Source organism: Pipistrellus hanaki (genome assembly GCF_964339955.1).
Source record: "Pipistrellus hanaki genome assembly, chromosome: 13".
NCBI lineage: Eukaryota > Metazoa > Chordata > Mammalia > Chiroptera > Vespertilionidae > Pipistrellus > Pipistrellus hanaki.
This window is the reverse complement of record NC_140515.1, coordinates 33,942,671-33,961,288: the sequence shown is the minus strand read 5'-3', so window position 1 is coordinate 33,961,288 and position 18,618 is coordinate 33,942,671. Positions and strand designations below refer to the sequence as shown.

The window sequence follows — 18,618 nt, the reverse complement described above, 5'->3', positions numbered from 1 at the left end:
GCCTCATTTGCATAAAAGTATCATCTACATTGCAGGAATGTTGTATGAATTAAATGAAACAGCAGTTCTTTAAAACACTATTGTGAGGTAGTTTGAAAAATAAACAATAAGTAGAAAAATGCATTTCTAGTTCTGAGGAATATTCACATAAGCTTTAGGAATATAAATACTTTATTAAATATACATATCCATTTTGCTGTTTATGTTATTATGTAACATGTAATAAGATATATACTTCAAACTTATCCTATAGCAATTATACCTCCTTATTTCTTGCACAGCTAGGTAAATGACTTTATTTTTTACTTTCTGGTTTTAATAATTAAGAAAATATAACAGCCAAAACCGATTTGGCTCAGTGGATAGAGCATCAGCCTGCAGACTGAAGGGTCCCGGGTTTGATTCCGGTCAAGGGCACATACCTTGGTTGTGGGCATATCCCCAGTAGGGGGTGTGCAAGAGGCAGCTGATCTATGATTCTCTCTCATCGATGTTTCTAACTCTCTATCCCTCTCTCTTTCTCTCTGTAAAAAAAAAATCAATAAAATTTATTTTATAAAAAGAAAAAGAAAACATAACAAAGGAGTATGGTTCTAGTCTAATTAAATCCTTTTGTGTCAAAGGCTTTTCCAAGTTCACATACAAATATAGCAAAAAGATCCTGGGTGCCCTACACACCCCTTTTTAAACAATATGTCAGTATTTTGTGTCTCAAATCAGCATAATGGAAACTCTTTTGAATATTACCAGACACGTGGATTTTAAAAAACTTAATCCAGAAAGGTGTTAAAAGCTATTGACATATCCTTATTTGTTATAGGAGACAAATTCTTCTTTTTGCAAAAAGACACTCAGCTTTCCTGCATACATTCACTTTTAAGATATGAGCTATAGAGAATGGTATTATTATTAATAGATACCATTACAGTTTGTAAACCAACTTGTCACAATACTATACCTTCCTCTCCTTGAACAGGTTCTTCTAATAGCAACTCTGTCATACATTCCCAGTCTTTCAACAGTTCTTGAGAGCTCTCCCACAAACTGTCCACCAAGTAGGCTGCATGTTCGTGCAACTAAAAACAACAAATCAAGTGTGACTGAAGAACATTTAATGAAGAAACTACTAATAATATTTGAGCTAATAAACCATTTTCTTCATAATTAAAATTACTTGTTCACAATGTTTCCAATGTATTCCACTATCAGTGGAATGTATTATGTAGACTCAAAATAAAAAAAAATTATAGAAGTAAATGACATCATTTATAGACAAGGAAAAAGAGTATGATGAACAGAATCCCTGAAATTATTAACACTTTTCACTATTCTTGGATTGTCTCTTCTATTTTTAAAATTTTATTTATTAAAGGAAGTACATTACTTTCTCTGAGAATTGCATTTGAAACTTTGGTACCAGCCTAAATACTTACTTTATACCTCTGTCATCTTTGGTTAAGGTCAAAAGTTAAAGTTACTCCATTTCTCTTTTCTACTTTCATGTCCATTTAACTTAATGCCCTCCACATTCCACTCACCCTTCTCCCATTTCTGCTGTTTGTTAATTTTGACAATTTTCTTGATATGAAACCACAGTAAACAAACACCAAGTTTCTCACCTAACGCTTCATACCAAACCCTCCCGCACTTGTTAACCATGAAGAAGATTACCCCAATAAAGCTCTTCGGGGAAGACAAGCAGAAAAGGTGTTGGCATTGTTCTTGTTTCTGCTGCTTACAATTAACCTCTCTATCCTTGCATATAAATTATTCCATCTTTGAGGATCATAATATCCAGATAAACCATTTTGTAGATAAGTATTTTCCAAGCTATAGACTGCAACCCATTCATTGTCTGTTAAATTAATTTAATGCATTGAGACCAAAGTTTCAAAAATTGAAACTAAGTAGAAGAGAATTTAGTACATCGAAAGATAAGTACTATTTTATGCTAGAAGATTCGTGTAAGAATGGGCCTTCCTTCCTCTGGCTGCCAGCATTGCCTTTGCTCCGGCCCAGAGCTGTCTTCCCACTTTCCCATGCTGTCCAGAGGCCCAGAGTGTCTGGGACAGTGCAGAACGCCTGTGTTGCATGGCAACTATGCAAGCTTCCTGCCCTGGCTGCTCCACACCTGCACACGCAAATTAACCCTCCCTATTTGTTAGATTAATTTGCATACTCGCTCCTGATTGGCTTGTGGGCACCGCAAAGATAAGTCAATTTGCATCTTACTCTTTTATTTGTGTAGATAACTCTTATTTCAGTTATATGTGCTTGTACTTGGTTTTTTCATGAGTAAGACACCAAAATATAGAGCTTTATAAACTACTGGGTGTCTATTTGATATCTTGGCACATTTGATATGAGTTGGTTTTCTTCCTCACATGCCAATTCCACTATTATTCTTAACTTCAATGTGCATGTTGATGACCAATTTAAAGTTCTGCTTCATTTGACCTTCACAATTCTATACTTCATTTCCACTGCATTTCAAATCTCACATTCTGGTTCCTTAAATGCCTCATGACATCCATATCCAGATACCTACACCCACACCCCAGCCTCCTGATTAGATGGCAATGATGGGTGTACACTAGTATAACAGAATAAGAAAAGAGATTTTAACAAAGAATGCTTCTTGTGAAACATAGGAGATCATGCAAGGTAATATTATGATCATGAATCAACTAGAAACACTTAAATATGATTTGTAATTGCTTATTGCAGCTGACAAGAATGCCATAGAGGAAAACTAGGAAATATATTTTAACATTTTGTAATGCCTTAGTAAACAGCAGTAAAAATAGAATATAGTAATATCATCTGACAATAAAGCAGCAATAAATGTTACAAATTATGGCTTTAAATAAAAAATAAAACTGCATAAAACTAAGTACTGTAGTTATGCCTTTTAATATATTAGAAAGAAAAAGTCTTTGAGCTTTCAGAGATATAAAACATTTTCCTCAATTAATAATTAACCTAGATAATCATATTCCCTAAACTTTTCAGCAAATAATTTAAATAGTATTTGCATGTACATTCATATGAATTTTTGAATCTGTTGTCACTATTAAAGTCAAATTTTCATACTGCATTGAATTGCTGCATAATACTTTTAATCTTATTCCTCTAAATCCTAAGGAGGCTAAGAGTATAATTTGAAATGGTCTATCACAAGAGTGTTATTTACTGAGTATTTAATGTTTTATCTTAAACATTCACAATCATTTAGTATTTTACCCACAACATATACTTGCTTTTAAAGAAAACAATGATTTAAACCCTTTCTAGAAAGTATGGTTCCTAGACCAGAAGCATAAAAATCACTTAGATAGAAATGAAGCACCTCAGGCCCCACCCCAGAGCTACTGAATCAGAACTGGCATTTTAACAAGACCCCCAGGTAAGTTGTATACATATTTAAAACACTGTTCTTAAATTAAACATATCCTTTACTCAAATACAACTCTTCAGTTAGCTTTGTTTCTGACTTTATTCTTGCTATATTCATACCCAATTTACTTTTAAAAATATTGGTAACTCCACTATTTTTCTGCTCCATTTTGCCCTACCCTCTCTCTATTCCTACAGTTTCTCCAGCACTTTCAAATTTGAGCAGTTAATAAAACCTTTTAAGTCTCTCTTCTTCCAGGACATTCCAACACAAACCAAAAATACTTATCCAAAGTAAAATTAATAGTCCCAAATTTCTAGATTTTCTCCACCCTGTTCCCATTAATTTATAAGCCAGGTAGCTTATTCAGTCAGGTGCTCTTTAGGTTTAGCTTGTCATTCCCCAGCGAAATAATAATAATAGAAAATACAATTGTAATAACAAAAAGCATTGTTAGTGCACAAATCAAAGTTCACCTGTGCAAACAGATTGATAATATATTATGAATATTAATTACAAAATTATTTAGGTGATGACTCACATGGAAATATTGCTTTGGAGCTTATAAAATCATTATTACTCAAATATTTTTCTTTCTCATTAAATAATATACTTTCAAACAAAATAGAACAAATGGTTTTAATCCTTGACAACTTTCACAAACTTTTTAAGTAATTTAAAAACTACAGGAAAAAATTCAAGAAATACACAAAGCAACAGTAAGTATGCAGTATAGCAAAACTGTAATAGTTTAAAAATTGCTAGTCTATATTCATCGCTGATTCACACCTGCATATCCTATCCTATATAATAAAAGCCCAATATGCTAAGTGTCCAACTGTTCATTTGTCCATTTGACCAATCGCTATGACATGCACTGACCACCAGGGGGCAGACATGCACTGACCATAAGGGGGCAGACACTCTAACCAGTAGGTTAGCTTGTTGCTGGGGTCTAGCCAATTGGGACTGGGCGAGATGGGCTGAACATGCCTTGGAGCCCTCTCACGGTCCCTCCCCAGCCGGCCAACCTCTCTAGGTCCCTCCCTGGTTGGCCAACCCTGATTGGCCCCATTGGACTAAGATGGGCTGAACATGCCCTGGAGCCCTCCCGCGTCCTCCTGACCCTGATCGTGCACTGGTGGGGTCCCTTGGCCTGGTCTGCACCCTCTCACAATCCAGGACTCCTTGGGGGATATCAGAGAGCCGGACTTGGCCCAATCCCTGCAGGCCAGGCTGAGGGACCCCACCAGTGCACAAATCTGTGCCCCGGGCCTCTAGTATATTTATAAAAGGTAGAATACTGATTTCATAATCAGGCAATCTATGGAGGCAGTTTCATAAGAAACAGGCTTATTTTAATTTGATTGGAAAATATCAATTTGAGACAGCAGAGGGACTTGAGCCCAGGAATGAAAACAGTGGCCAGAAAGCCATGTTAAGATCAAGTGGCCAAAAAAGATTAACAAAAAGAAGAAGAATTTTATCTCTTCTAACTATTTACTTTTCTTACTCTGACACGAAAAATTAAAAAAGCCTGTCTTTTCATGCACACCCACTTTGCTCCCAGCTTACAAAATCATCCAAGCAGAGCCACTCACCCTCCCTACAGGCAGTTCAGAGGACCTTCCTTTCCTCTGTCTATCTCCCCTTGTGCTCAAGTATATGCTTAATAAAATAGGTATGAAAATTACACTATGGTTTCTCCTTAATTCTTGGGAACCCAAGAACCCAAACCCTGGTACAAATTAACTACAAAAAATTTAATGACAATTGTTATTTAATTTGTAATCTAAAACAAAAAAAAAAATAAAAGTTATGATAAAAATTTACCTCACTTTCAAGAAAGAAAAGAACCAGCATCCTAATGAGATTCCCATTCGGACTGTTCCGTCCCCTCCTTTTTGCTAACGCTTCTTCTGCTTGTGGGTCATGTCTGCTAAACAGCCTGGTAATAAGTAACAAAACAAGAACATCACAAATTTATATGGATATAAATTTTAATCCTTTCCTTCACTGTAGAAAAATTATTTTGGTGTGAAAAATATATATATCAGAGATCAGGTTACTGATTTATTTCAACGTATGTAATTGATATTTTTATAGATAAAAGGGGTTAGATTTGAACAGTTTCATACAGTTCAACCATATATAAAGTGTAAAAGGAAGCTTTTTTTTACTGATGCCTAATTAATGTTCAAATACTTACAAAAAATAGAAACTATTTTTTTCTTATATGAAAGATAGAGTATATCATTTTAAAGAGTTCTATTTCCTTAAATATTGATTTCATAGTCAAGTAATTACAGCATTTAACCAAATGTTCCATCAATAATTTAAAAATTAATACTACTTTTAGTCTCTGATTACTTCTTGCATTCTTTTGTACTTATTAGCCTATTACCTAAAACAGTACTCAACTAGCTCAATAACAACATAATATAAATATTAAATTTATAAATATATCACTTAGCAACAAAACTTCTAAAATATGACCAAAAAATGACCTGAAAATTTTTATTTGTTAATAAGACTTATTCTAACAAAGTTTAAAGACTGCCAAAGTTGCCTTATTCCCAGGTATTGCTCCAGTGAACAAAGACAAAACTGCTGCTTTCATTGAGCTCTCACTCCAGTGGATGAAGATAAACAGGCAAATATATAATTTTCTCAGTTGTTATAAGGAAAACGAGGAACTAGGGATGGGGTATGGACTGTCCTAATTTAGATACGGACATCATTAGATTTAGCCTATTAGATGAAGAAAGAATAATTTCAGGGGAGCAATAGGAAGCAGCAGCTTGTCTGGGTCTAACCCCCTGAACCTGTCTCCAAGGCCCCCTTGTTTCTGACTCCCCATGAGCTAATGCAGCCTCACAGCCAGGCTCTTCTGCTGTTCTTCCATCTAAACCCTTCCTTGTTTCAACAGTTCCCAGCTCTAATAAACATAGTTTCTCAAAAAAGAATAAAAATTTTCATGTGTCAAAAAAATAAATCAATCTCAAGTAGAAAATTAGTACAGAGAAGTTGAATATTTGGGTATGGGAGAGAGTTTATGGCAGAGGGAGAAGACTAGAGTATTATCTTGAAGTATATTGGCATAGCTATCATACTGGTTTAAGAGAAAGTTTTCCTTATTTGAGTGGCTTTCAGAAGGGGAACAAATTTGATAACTGCATTCACTGTATATAATAAGAGGTACTAAGAAAGTAGGTAATATTTAAAACATTAAAATGTAGAATTTTTGATGACACTGAAATATTCATTTCAGATTCATTTTACTATTTTTCTGGATACTTGGTTAAGCTCATAAAATAGACTACAAACAACCATGAGTATATGCGCATGCATGCATTTTTTTAAAAATTTAATCATGGCCCTGGCCAGATGGCTCAGTTAGTTGGAGTGTTCTCCTGTACACCAAAAGGTTGTGGGTTCGATTCTCGGTCAGGACACATGCTAGGCAATCGATGGATGCTTTTCTCTCTCTCTCTCTAAAAAAATACAAACAAAATAAAACAAAAAAACAACCCCAAAACAATCAATCAATATATTCTCTTGTGAGCATTAAAAAAAGAAAAGAAAAAAAAAGGGAATTCCTGAGGCTACTCTATATTTAAGATTTTAAAGATCACAATACTGAATCATGAGAGAATGCTCAAAATGATCACTAAGAATCAGAAGTTTACCAAGAAGTTTATGAGATGCTTTTAGCTGAATGGGAATTGGATTCATTTTCATAAATAATAAATATAAGGGAGCTTATACGTGGGTTTCTATGTAAAATATTCAAATTTTAAAAAATTTCAGCAAGTATATAAAATTTAGGAAAATGCAATACAGATTAAAGGCTCATTCTGGCTCAATTGCTGCCAGTTTATGGTCTCTTATTATATAGAGAAATAACCTTTTTAGTTTATTTTTTCTTTGAAATTAGAGCAATAAAGTCTTTCTAAAAACATAAATCCTCTTGAAAGTTAAATAGAGAACAAAAGTTAACTAGGATATAATAGTCCTGGAAAAGGAAGATCAGTGAAAACTACAAAATACCCTTAATATTTATCACAAACAATACCTCAAGATAAATATGGAAATAGCACAAGATCAGAGTCACAGGCAAATTCAATATATTAATGTAAAAGCCATGCCAGAAACTCTTGCCTTTCTTCCCCACTTTAATTACCAGCAAACACTAGTACCCAGCTTCTTTTTTAAGGAAAATTTTTTTCGCATGGACACAACTTTGAGAGGTATTACAGAATAGAGAACAGTTTGCTATTGCAGTACTGAGATCCAGATGCTGGATGGAGGCCTGCTCATTATCAAAGTTAATCATCCATGTACAACAGTTGCTCAGTGCAAGATTTTATCTGTGCTTAGCACAGCCACAAGTTACTACATGTATTGGACTTCTGGGTTCATAAGTTACAAAGTTAAATCTATGAATTAAAAACAAAAACAAAGTAAACTCATGTAAAAACATGTTTATATTTCACAAACAGATTAATCTACTAATAAATTATAGAGATTTAGATATAGATGTATGTACAGTAGACCACAATAAAAAATGTATCCCAGAAGACTATTTAATTATATTTATAAACTCTCATTAGCTTTACATTTTGTCAAAACGTAGATAAGGTTTTGCTGTTTAATTAAACTGCAACTGTACATATAATTTTCAGCATCACTATGGATTATCAATTAAAATAATTCTCATCCCAATAGAAAGGAAAAGGACATGAAATACTGAGCATTTTAAAGGATATTTTATTTTATTTATTGATTAACTTTTTAGAGACAGGAAGGAATGAGGAAGTCAGGGAGGGAAAGAGAGAAATATAGATTTGTTGTTGTTCCATTTATTTATGCACTTATTGGCTTATTCTTGTCTGTGGCTTAACCAGAGATCAAACCTGCAACTTTGGCATACTGGATGATGCTCTAACCAATTTAGCTATCCAGCTAGGGGCTTGAATGTGAATTTAGATACATTTAGATACAAATGTTGAGAAGGTAAGATGAGAACTCAGAATTTTAAATGGGAAAAAGAAAAAAGGATACAAAACAAAAAACAACAACACAAAAAAACAAAAGACACTGGTGAAATGAAATATCAATTTCTGAGGGAGCTTTTGCAAATTTCATGCATTTCTTCAATTTTCACTCACACATTAAAGGGGAACCATCCTTTTAAATTTCACGGAAAAGGGATGTCACAAAGCACATTGTTCCCAAGGATGTGATTCATGATGGCACAAAGGCTGTGAGGATATTACACTCTCTAAAATCTGAAATGGCTACTTCTAGCACTGTTTTCAGTCACCACTAGTCTCTTCTATGAGCTATAAAACTTTAAAGAAACAAAATACAAAAGAACCCGGTTTCAAAGATAATTAACTCACTTTTTGTGAAGGAATTCTCCAGCTGCAACAGCAACAGGGCGATGTGCTGAGTACACCAAGTGGTAAACATTTTCACAGTCTTCATTGGAAAGAGCTTCTTCACTTCCACTGAAAAATTCAAAGTGACATGTCAAAACAAATGCTTATTTTTAGTCCTAACTTTAAGTTTTGTAAAGTTTATTAGAAAAGCTCAAGGCATATGAATTTTATTTTCATCTTTTTAATCTTACTTTGAAAATAATATTTTTTATAACATTACATAAAATTCTAAAAACACAAATAAAACAAGAAAATAAATTGTTGCCGAAACCGGTTTGGCTCAGTGGTAGAACGTCAGTCTGCGGACTGGAAGGTCCCAGGTTCGATTCCGGTCAAGGGCATGTATCTGGGTTGCGGGCACATTCTCAGTGGGGGGTGTGCAAGAGGCAGCTGTTCAATGTTTCTCTCTCAACGACATTTTTAGCTCTCTATCTCTCTCCCTTCCTCTCTGTGAAAAATCAATAAAATATATTTAAAAAAAAGAAAATAAATTGTTCACAATTCTCCTGCACATAACCATAGACAATGACTATTAATATCTTGGAATATATTAGCTGATATTAGCAAGTTCTTTAAATGTGCAGGAGATTTTTGTTGATAAGATATTTACCCCTGTTTCATAAAGTGAAATTATTATTATGCTATGTAGCTTATCTCTCCATAAATGCCTATTTTAAATTATATATATTTCTTTTCTTTTCTTTTTTTATCCTCACCCAAGGATATTTTAAAAATTGATTTTAGAGAGTGGGAGAGAGAGAGAGAAAAAAAAAAGACAAAGAGAAACATCGATGTGAGAGAAACACACCAATTAGTACTTGCCTCCTCATGCGCCCTGATCAGGAACTAGGCTGGGGAGGAGCCTGCAACTGAGGTATATGCCCTTGACCGGAATCAAACCCAGGACCCTTTGGTCGGCAAGCTGACACTCTATCCACTGAGCCAAACAGGCTAGGACTAAATTTTATTTTATCACTATACGAGAGGCCCGGTGCACAAAATTTGTGCACTTTGGGGAGGGGTGTCCCTCAGCCCAGCCTACACCCTCTCCAATCTGGGAGATGTCTGACTGCCAGTTTAGGTCTGATCCCACAGCAGTAGGACATCCCTCTCACAATCCGGGACTGCTGGCTTCCAACTGCTTGCCTGCCTGCCTGCCTGATTGCCCCTAATTACTTCTGCCTGCCAGCCCGATCACCCCCTAACCATTCCCCTGCCAGCTGATCGATCCCTAACTGTTCCCCTGCCGGCCAGATCGCCCCCAACTGCCCTCCCTGCTGGCCTGATTGCCCACAGCTGCCCTCCCTTGCCAGCCATCTTAGGGTAGCCATCTTGTGCAAGGGTATGACAGTCAATTTGCATTTTACCTCTTTATTATATAGGATTATTATACAGGATTTACATCTCTAGTGTTCTTTTTAAATAAAATTGATTTAATGGTCACAACCAATCCTTTACTAACACTAATTCCTACCTTTCTATTCATGTATTCTTAAAGTATGAAACATTGTTTAGTTTGCTGAATGTGTTCTTAAGTATTTCCTACCCCAAAAAAGAAAATATACCATAAAAAATACACATAAAAAATCAACTATTTCTTGATTATAAAAATGCTTAAATATGTCTGCTGTCAGTGAAGATTTGAAACCACTAGGTTGAGTATAGAATTCTTGGGCTGTACTGGTTCTTGACATATAGGAGTGTAAGCTCATTACACAGGATTCAATCCTGGACATGCCTCAGAAGCTATGAGGAAATTAAGGTATCTGTCAAATACACATAAAATTACAGTGACCTTTGCCAATGCCCAACTTATACTCCTAAATTATAAGGATGGGCACAGGTAAGGCCTAAGTTGTCTTATTTTTTGTTTATTTTTTAAAATATATTTTTTTATTGATTCAAGAGATAGGGAGAGAGAGAGATGAAAACACTGATGGGCTACCCCATCAGGTATTGAGCCCGCAAGCTGGCATGTGCCCTGATTGGGAATCAAATGTGCCACCTCTTGGTTCCTGGGATGACTCTCAATCAACTGAACCACACCACCGGGCACTAAGGCCTAAGTTTTAACCCCTTAACCCAATTATGTATAATCAGCTTTTAGCTAATACCCTCAGGAAAAAGTTAAACTCATAGGAATAAAAATTTTATAAGACATCTCAGGACCCTAAGGTTCATACATGAAAGGAAAGTAAAAATATACTAAAAGAAGTAGAATTACCAACAGAAAAATAATTTAGAGAAGATATAATAATATATTAAATTTGACTTTTACCTGTTGTTTTTGGAAGAAGATATATTATAAACTCCCCCAAAATAAATAAATAAACAAACAAACAAACAAATAAATAAATAAAATAAGGCCAGATTATGTCATGCAAATGCTGTAAGAGATGGGAAAGCTGATTTTGTGATCCTTAGCTTATTGCTTACCAAAATACTATGTAAATAGAAATCAGAGGATTAAGCATTATAATGGGTAGAGAGGATTTCTTTCAGGAGAAATATGCCAGAAACCTTCTTCTCAAGCCAAACTGGAAAATGTTCACTATGAAACATTTATAAGCATTCCTTAGAATTGTGAGAAAGTTTAAGAAATGATACTTTGTGCAGAAAAGGCCTAAATGTGAAAAGTTGACTAAGCAACTTATCGTAGCAGATTGATTATAAAGCTACCATAAAACAGAGCATGATACTAGATTAGAAAGAGAAAAAAAAAATACATGAAAACAACAGACCCTACCATAGTTGGTATTGGGAGATGATAGATGTGGCATCACAAGGTAGGAGAGGATTTTTAATGGCTTTGCTAGGATCTACATTCTCTCACATACATTTTTCCTAACTTTTAGTCAAAGCTCTGTAAATACAATTATTAAATATCTAGCATAGTAATGATACAATTTAAATGCCTTATTTTCTTTCTCCTACTTTTATACCATTCCAAAGAAGCCTATTTGAAAATCCTATCTCTTTTGAAGCCTTCTTTCTTTTTTTAAAAGAGAAAGTTCTGTTTCTTCATTGATATATCCTACATAAAAAAAAAACTGTAACATGAATGAAATAGTCAAAATAAAAAACAAAGTAAAAAAGAGAAAAACAGAAAACATTTTTTTTTCAAACCTAAACTTAAAATATAAAAGTAGAACCTATAGTGATAAGTACAGGGTAAGGCAAAGTAGGTTTACAGTTGCGAATACACGAAACACAGAGCTTACTTTTATATTATTAAATCTACTTTTGCCCCACCCTGTATATTAGGGCAGCGTTTTTCAACCGTTGTTCCGCGGCACAGATGTTGCCTGGTGTGCCGTAGGTGCAGACAAGACAAGAATTTTATAATTTTTCACTATTTTGTTTACTTAATATTTCATAATAAAGTAATTATAAAATACTTTCTTTGTGTTTATTTGATTCCTATTCAAGAGAATTACTTTATATATAGTCAATATAGGCACAGAGTTAAATTTTTTAACATTTTCTAATGGTGGTGTGCCTCGTGATTTTTTTCATGAAACAAGTGTGCCTTTGCCCAAAAAAGGTTGAAAAACACTGTATTAGGGTTATACTAGTATATGTGAAGTATATCAATAATGCTGGGGAAAGGACATTACCATATTAGTGATTAAGATTTTAATTACACTTACTGAAGTATCAGAGTAACCAATCGAATAGCTTCCACAGCAACATCATATTCCTTATCAAGTGTCATTGATACAATGCGATCCTGAAAATGAATTACAAATTAAATCATCCATGAGCAGAAAACGGTTGGGACAAACCTAAGAAAATATCTTTGGGACGATATATGCAAGACTAAAGATAAATTAAAAGGAAAACTTTAATCTTAAAACAGTATTATCATACTCCTACGCACAGAAAGGAGATATAAGAATAAATGTTCATAATCTAAAATCTTTCTCATTGACTGGCATCTCCTAACATTGAGAAAAATAAATGTTAACTTGCAAAATTAATATAATTATATAAATCTGTAATAAATAAAATCTTGTTTTAAGCAGGAGAGCCTTTTATTGGCGGCAATAAATAAGCATTCATGTGGTAATATACTTTGTACAGCAAATATTATCTATTTAAAACGGATTTATCTAAAGAATATGTAGTAAAGGATATAAATTAAATACTTTTTATGGCAATGTAATTTGCTAAACTAGCTATAACTAGCATTTTTAAAGTAAAAAATAAATTAAGTCTAAGCATTCTTGACGCTTACCTTGAATCGGTTTGTGAATAGCTCCAATTTGGGGAATAATTCTCTGTTAGTATATAGACTCTGTAGAGCTTTCAAACACTTTAACCTTACTTCTCCTTGCTATAGAAATACAAATAAAAAAACAACAACAACAGAAGCCATCAATGGAACCAAAAGGATTGAAAAGATTTTCTAGTCTTTATGAAGACTGAATTTTTAGCTTAACCGTTCTATTTACTTCATGTTGTAAAACAACATAGGGTGGAACTGACAATTTTATAGTCTGTGTTTCACTCATATTTAATAAAAAATGCAATGAAAACCCCTTAGTTACTTGAGAGTATACTACACCCTTTTCAAACATTTACCAACTCTGATTCAACATGGAATATTATACTCCGGCACTTTGAGAGAATTTTTAACCTAGGATTTCAATTAGAGAAGGGCACCCTAATTTGTCCATCATGTAACTGAATAATCCTTTAGAAAAAACTTAATTTCATATTTAAGGGTCATCATTTATTAATTTAATAAATATTTATGGAATACCTTTTATATTCCAGAAAGACAGATTGGTAAACAGATTAACAGCAGAATGTTTATAACAGAAAAATAAAAGAATAAAGTGTTCTGAGGCTGCTGTTTACTATAATAGTACATTATCTATAACTAGAGGCTTGGTGCACAAATTTGTACATGGATGGGGTCTGGCTCGCCTGCCCTGATGGGGGCCCATCAGAGCCGGGCCAGTGGGGGGAGAGGGGCTGCAGAAGGTTTGCTGACTGGCCCTTCCCCTGTTCAAGGTGTCGGGGACAGATCGGGACCTGGATCAGGCTGGTTGGCTGCCATAATGCACATCAAAGCCACCAGTCATTTCCACCATTCTGGTTGCTGGGCTTTTATATGTATATAAATTTATTAACCTGGAGTAGATATTGGTGACCAAAGTGTGTTCAGAATCATCAAAAAATTTATCTAACTCTTTCAAAGGATTCAAAGAAGATGCAAATTTCTATTTTTCAAAAAATAAGCAATGTATTGTAACAGTAGGTATCAAAGTTTTGGAATCAGACAAAACAAGATTTTATTTCCAATTCTATAGCTTATAAGCTACATGAGAGATAGCAAGTATATTAATCACTCTAATAGTTTTCTCATTTATGAAATGGTGATGCCAACTTTGTAAGACTGTTATAAGGATTAAATGCTATGGTAGCCCAGGCTGGTGTCACTTAGTGGTTAGAGGGTAGCCTGCATACTGAAGGGTTTCTGGTTGATTCCTGGTGAGGGCATATGTTTAGATTGCAGACTCAATTCCTGGTGGGAGGTGTACAGGAGGCAGCTAATAGATGTTCCCCTCTCACATGAATATATCACTGTCTTTCCCTTCCTCTCTCTCTTTAAAAAAAAAAAATCAATATAAAAATATAAAAAGAATACCTGGGTGGATGTAGCTGAGAACCTTAAACTCCAAGCTTCTCAGGAAATTGTAGGCCTGAAATTAAAGCTCACTATAGTATACCCCCCACGCCTGGCTATACGAAAGCCTCAAGTGAAGTAAGTGCCGTTAAGAACAATGCTTATAGCTCTCCTCATGATCTTCTACAGCAACCTCCCCTTGTGGCCACCAGGTTAACATCAAATCTCAGCATGGCCCAAGTGAAAAGTAATAAGTCAGTGAAGGGAGGAGAAGGATTATCTATAATAATAAAAGCATAATATGCAAATTGACCTAACAGCTGAACAGTGGAAAGACCATTTGGACGACCTTCTGGACAACCTTCTGGATCCAGGGCTGTGAGGGCTGAGACAGCCAGGGCTGCAAGTGTCTACCCTTGCATGAATTTCATGCATCAGGCCTCTAGTATGCTATAAGTGCTAACAGAATGGGCCAACTTAACAAGAACGAACTAGAAAAACATGGTAGAGAGTAGTTGCTGAGGATACTGGACCTGGGAGTAGGAATAAAAAAACAGGAAAGTTGCAAAAACTGGTTTGGCTCAGGGGATAGAGCCTGGGCCTGGGGACTGAAAGGTCCCAGGTTTGATTCCGGTCAAGGGCATGTACCTTGGTTGCGGGCACATCCCCAATGGGGAGTGTGCAGGAGGCAGATGATTGATGTTTCTCTCTCATTGATGTTTCTAACTCTCTCTCTATATATATATCTCTTCCTCTCTGTAAAAAACAGGAAAGTTTTTAGATCTGGGACAATCTCCCTTGACTCAGGATTTAAGGCCCTGTTATGGGTCCCTGGAAATGGCCCAACATATTGCTGGATAGCTCTTTGAAAATGTAATGGTGCATATTAAATAAAACAGATGCTAGAATTGTATGCCAGACTGTGAAAAAGGGAATTCAAAGACACGGAAGTAAGCATGCCAGAAAGGACCTGTATATAAGCTCAGAAGACATACCAGTTGAGTATGTTTCTCAGGAGGGCCTAGAGAATACTTTGTTTACCAAGGGAAGAAGGACAAGTCTTGTGATAGAGGCACAGATATTACTGAGAAGCTCGACAATGGTTATGTTTTATAGGCTAGGGCTGACAATAAGAGATTTTCAAACAGAATTTAGCTTCCAGGAGCCAAGAGATCATAATATCACAGAACAGCAGAGAACTATTAGATGCGGGGGGGGGGGGGGGGGGGGGGCGCAATAATTCAGGGATGGGAAAGAGTAGGTTTATAGTAACAATACAAATAAATAACACAGCCAAAACATGGCATATTGTTCAATAAAAGTATGCTGGGGAAAAGGATATTATTCTGTTAATTTAAGACTTAATGCAAGCAGTGGTGCTTGATAACTACTCTATCAAAATTTAACAGTCCGTCTTCCCACTCAGGAAGGCCTCCAGAACTTGGAGGTTGACAAATTACCACAGGTTAAACATGAAAGTTCCAGCTCTGGGTCTAGCAGTCCTTGATATTATCACTGTCACTGAAACAGTGGCAACCCAAATGGAAACTAGTACACTGTTACTGTTCTGGCTAATCCCTTTTACTTGATCCCGTTGGAGGATAAAGATCAGGACCAATTTGCATTCACACAGACTGGCCTGCAACATATTTTTACTACTAAAGGCCCAGTGCACTGTGCACTGGTGGGATCTGGCTGGTCCACCCCAATGAGATCCATCGGGCAGGGCTGGGGTGTGTGTGTGTGGGGGGTGGGGGGGTGGGGCAAGGGTGGTTGGCCAGCTGGCCCCACCCATGATTCAGGTATTGGGGGCCAACCAGGGCCCGGATCAGGTTCGTTGGCTGCTGCAGTGTGTGTCATAGCCACGGTCATTCTGGTCATTCCGCCATTCTGGTCACTGAACTTTTATATATATAGATAGTTCTGCAGGGATACCTAATTTCCTCTGCAATATACCACCAGTGGGTGGGGCTTGGTCTTCAACAAGCCCAAGGCCCCACAGAAATTTTAGTCACTCATTACATTAATAACATCCTGATAGCAAGGCCAACCAAAAAACATGGCTACAGTGTTGTGCTTTATCACTGAAGGAATGATTAGCACCAATTTGAATATAAATCCAGATAAAGTCCAGGGACTGGCACACCAGATGCAATTCCTAGAAGCCATTTGGCAGAGAGCCAAAAAAGTATTTGAGAGATGATCAAACAAAAACTGTAGGCCACGGAAGCTCACACCAATAAAGAGGAGGCCCTACAGCTAGTGGGCCTCTGTCTGTAATTAAAACAGCATGTATCTCACCTGGGTGCTCTCTTGGCCTCTTTAATCAAGGTGACCTGAAAAGCAGTCAGTTTTAAATAAGTCTCTTTGCAGCAGCAGGCCTTGGAAGCTGTTTAACCAACCGTGGTCCAAGCACAGCCTTTGGGACCTTTAAGCCTCTTCTTCTGATGGAACTTTGGGTTTCCATAACATGCCCTCCCACTCCCTCCCTCCCTCCCTCCCTCCCTCCCTCCCTCCCTCCCTCCCTCCCTCCTGCCCACCCGCCCGCCAAACACCTATTAGAAAGCAGGAAACTGCCACTGGAGGTGCACTGGCTTCTTAGATTCTGGACCCACAAACTTCTATAAGCCTCTACCCAGTACATTTTTTTTTGAATGACATTTCCTTGTTTGCTATTGGACACTGGTGGAGATGGAGCACTTTATGGATGGAGTGCCATATATGATACTACAATCTGTACTGCCCATTCTCACGTGGGTTATTAGGAAGCCTACCAATAAAACTGGAAAAGCTCAACAGGACTTGATCATAAAAGGGAAACAGAACATCTAAGATTGGGCCAGCCAGAATCTCAAGGGATCAGCTGGTTCCATAAGGAAAAAGCCACTTATTAGAAAGGCCCAAAGAATCCACAGGAAATGCTTTCACTTTTCCTGAGACTACCTGGGGCCCAGGAATCAAAGACATGTCTGCTGAAAATATGGCGTGGTTTATGGACAGCTCTGTGCAACTCAAGGCAGATGGGGTCTAATAAATGGCAGCCATCATCGGGCCATCTTTTGACTGTAACCAGATGTGGATATTTCAACTAATGGGCCAAACTCCAAAATGTGGTGATGGTGGTGCAGACTATCCCAATATGCCTTGATACATTTTCACCAACTCATGGCTGTTGCCAATGGCCCTGGTAAGGAGAATGGCAGATAAAATTAAACAATTAAGGTATCCTCCACATAGGAAAAAAATATGGTAGCACCTTACTGCCTAGGCAGAAAAAAATATGTAATTCATGTAGATACTCATGGAAAATGCCTTAAAAACAACAACACATGCATGGAACTCTTGTAATTGTTGTACTCAAGTCATCCAGAGAGGAGAATTAGGACACATTTAACCAAGGGTCTGGCAGATTTACATTGAACTTCTTACCCCCTACCTCTGGGCACAGGTGATGCCTCACTAAGCATTAACAGTTAATCAGGCTATAATATTCCTATTCTGGTCATATTTTTGGGAGATCCCATGGACTTCACTCTGACTAAGGAACATCCTTCACTCTTCAAACAAGACAACAATTAGGGCACTCTCATGGAATGTGAACTTTCCATGCACCCTATCACCCACATGTCAATGGAGCCACTGTACAAATTAACAGTAACTAAACAAAAATGAAACAATTAAAGAAATTAACCAAGACATCCTGCTAACAGATCTGTGTACCTCCATCGAACTAAGTCTGTATTGCTACTATTGAAGACTGTCATGGAAAACATGGTATTGCGGCACATGTTTGAAAATATTGAGCTTGGATGGGATGGGAGTGGAGTTGGCAGCTGTGTGTTTAGGCTGTGGCCCATGAAATCCCAACCTAAGTATACAAATCATTCTTTTTCATTTTTCCTCTTGGAGTTTACATCTCAAGTAGCTTGCAGTTCCAGCTGCTATAGCACCCCAGACAGTGCTCCTTGACTCTAATCAAAATATGATATTCCCTTTGGGCACTTCTATTTTATGGGATACTTAACTGGTGGATAAAATGAAGGAACACTGGTGTTCTAGGATACTTCTAGTGGTGCTAGGATCATTTGGCTCGTCTCATCAGATGGATGCCACTAGGACATGTAGTTTATAAAAGATGTGAC

General features: G+C 36.5%; 1 protein-coding gene across 1 annotated transcript in view; it reads right to left on the bottom strand.

Annotated features, from left to right (window-relative positions):
• STAG1 (STAG1 cohesin complex component) overlaps positions 1–18,618 on the bottom strand; it is a 240,384-nt gene that overhangs the window by 59,008 nt on the left and 162,758 nt on the right. The window contains exons 11-15 of the mRNA XM_084901751.1: positions 13,079–13,177; positions 12,492–12,571; positions 8,803–8,910; positions 5,231–5,345; positions 959–1,076 (exon numbers count right to left, since the gene is read on the bottom strand). Coding sequence (XP_084757877.1) covers positions 959–1,076; positions 5,231–5,345; positions 8,803–8,910; positions 12,492–12,571; positions 13,079–13,177 — 520 coding nt within the window. The remainder of the gene's footprint in view (positions 1–958; positions 1,077–5,230; positions 5,346–8,802; positions 8,911–12,491; positions 12,572–13,078; positions 13,178–18,618) is intronic.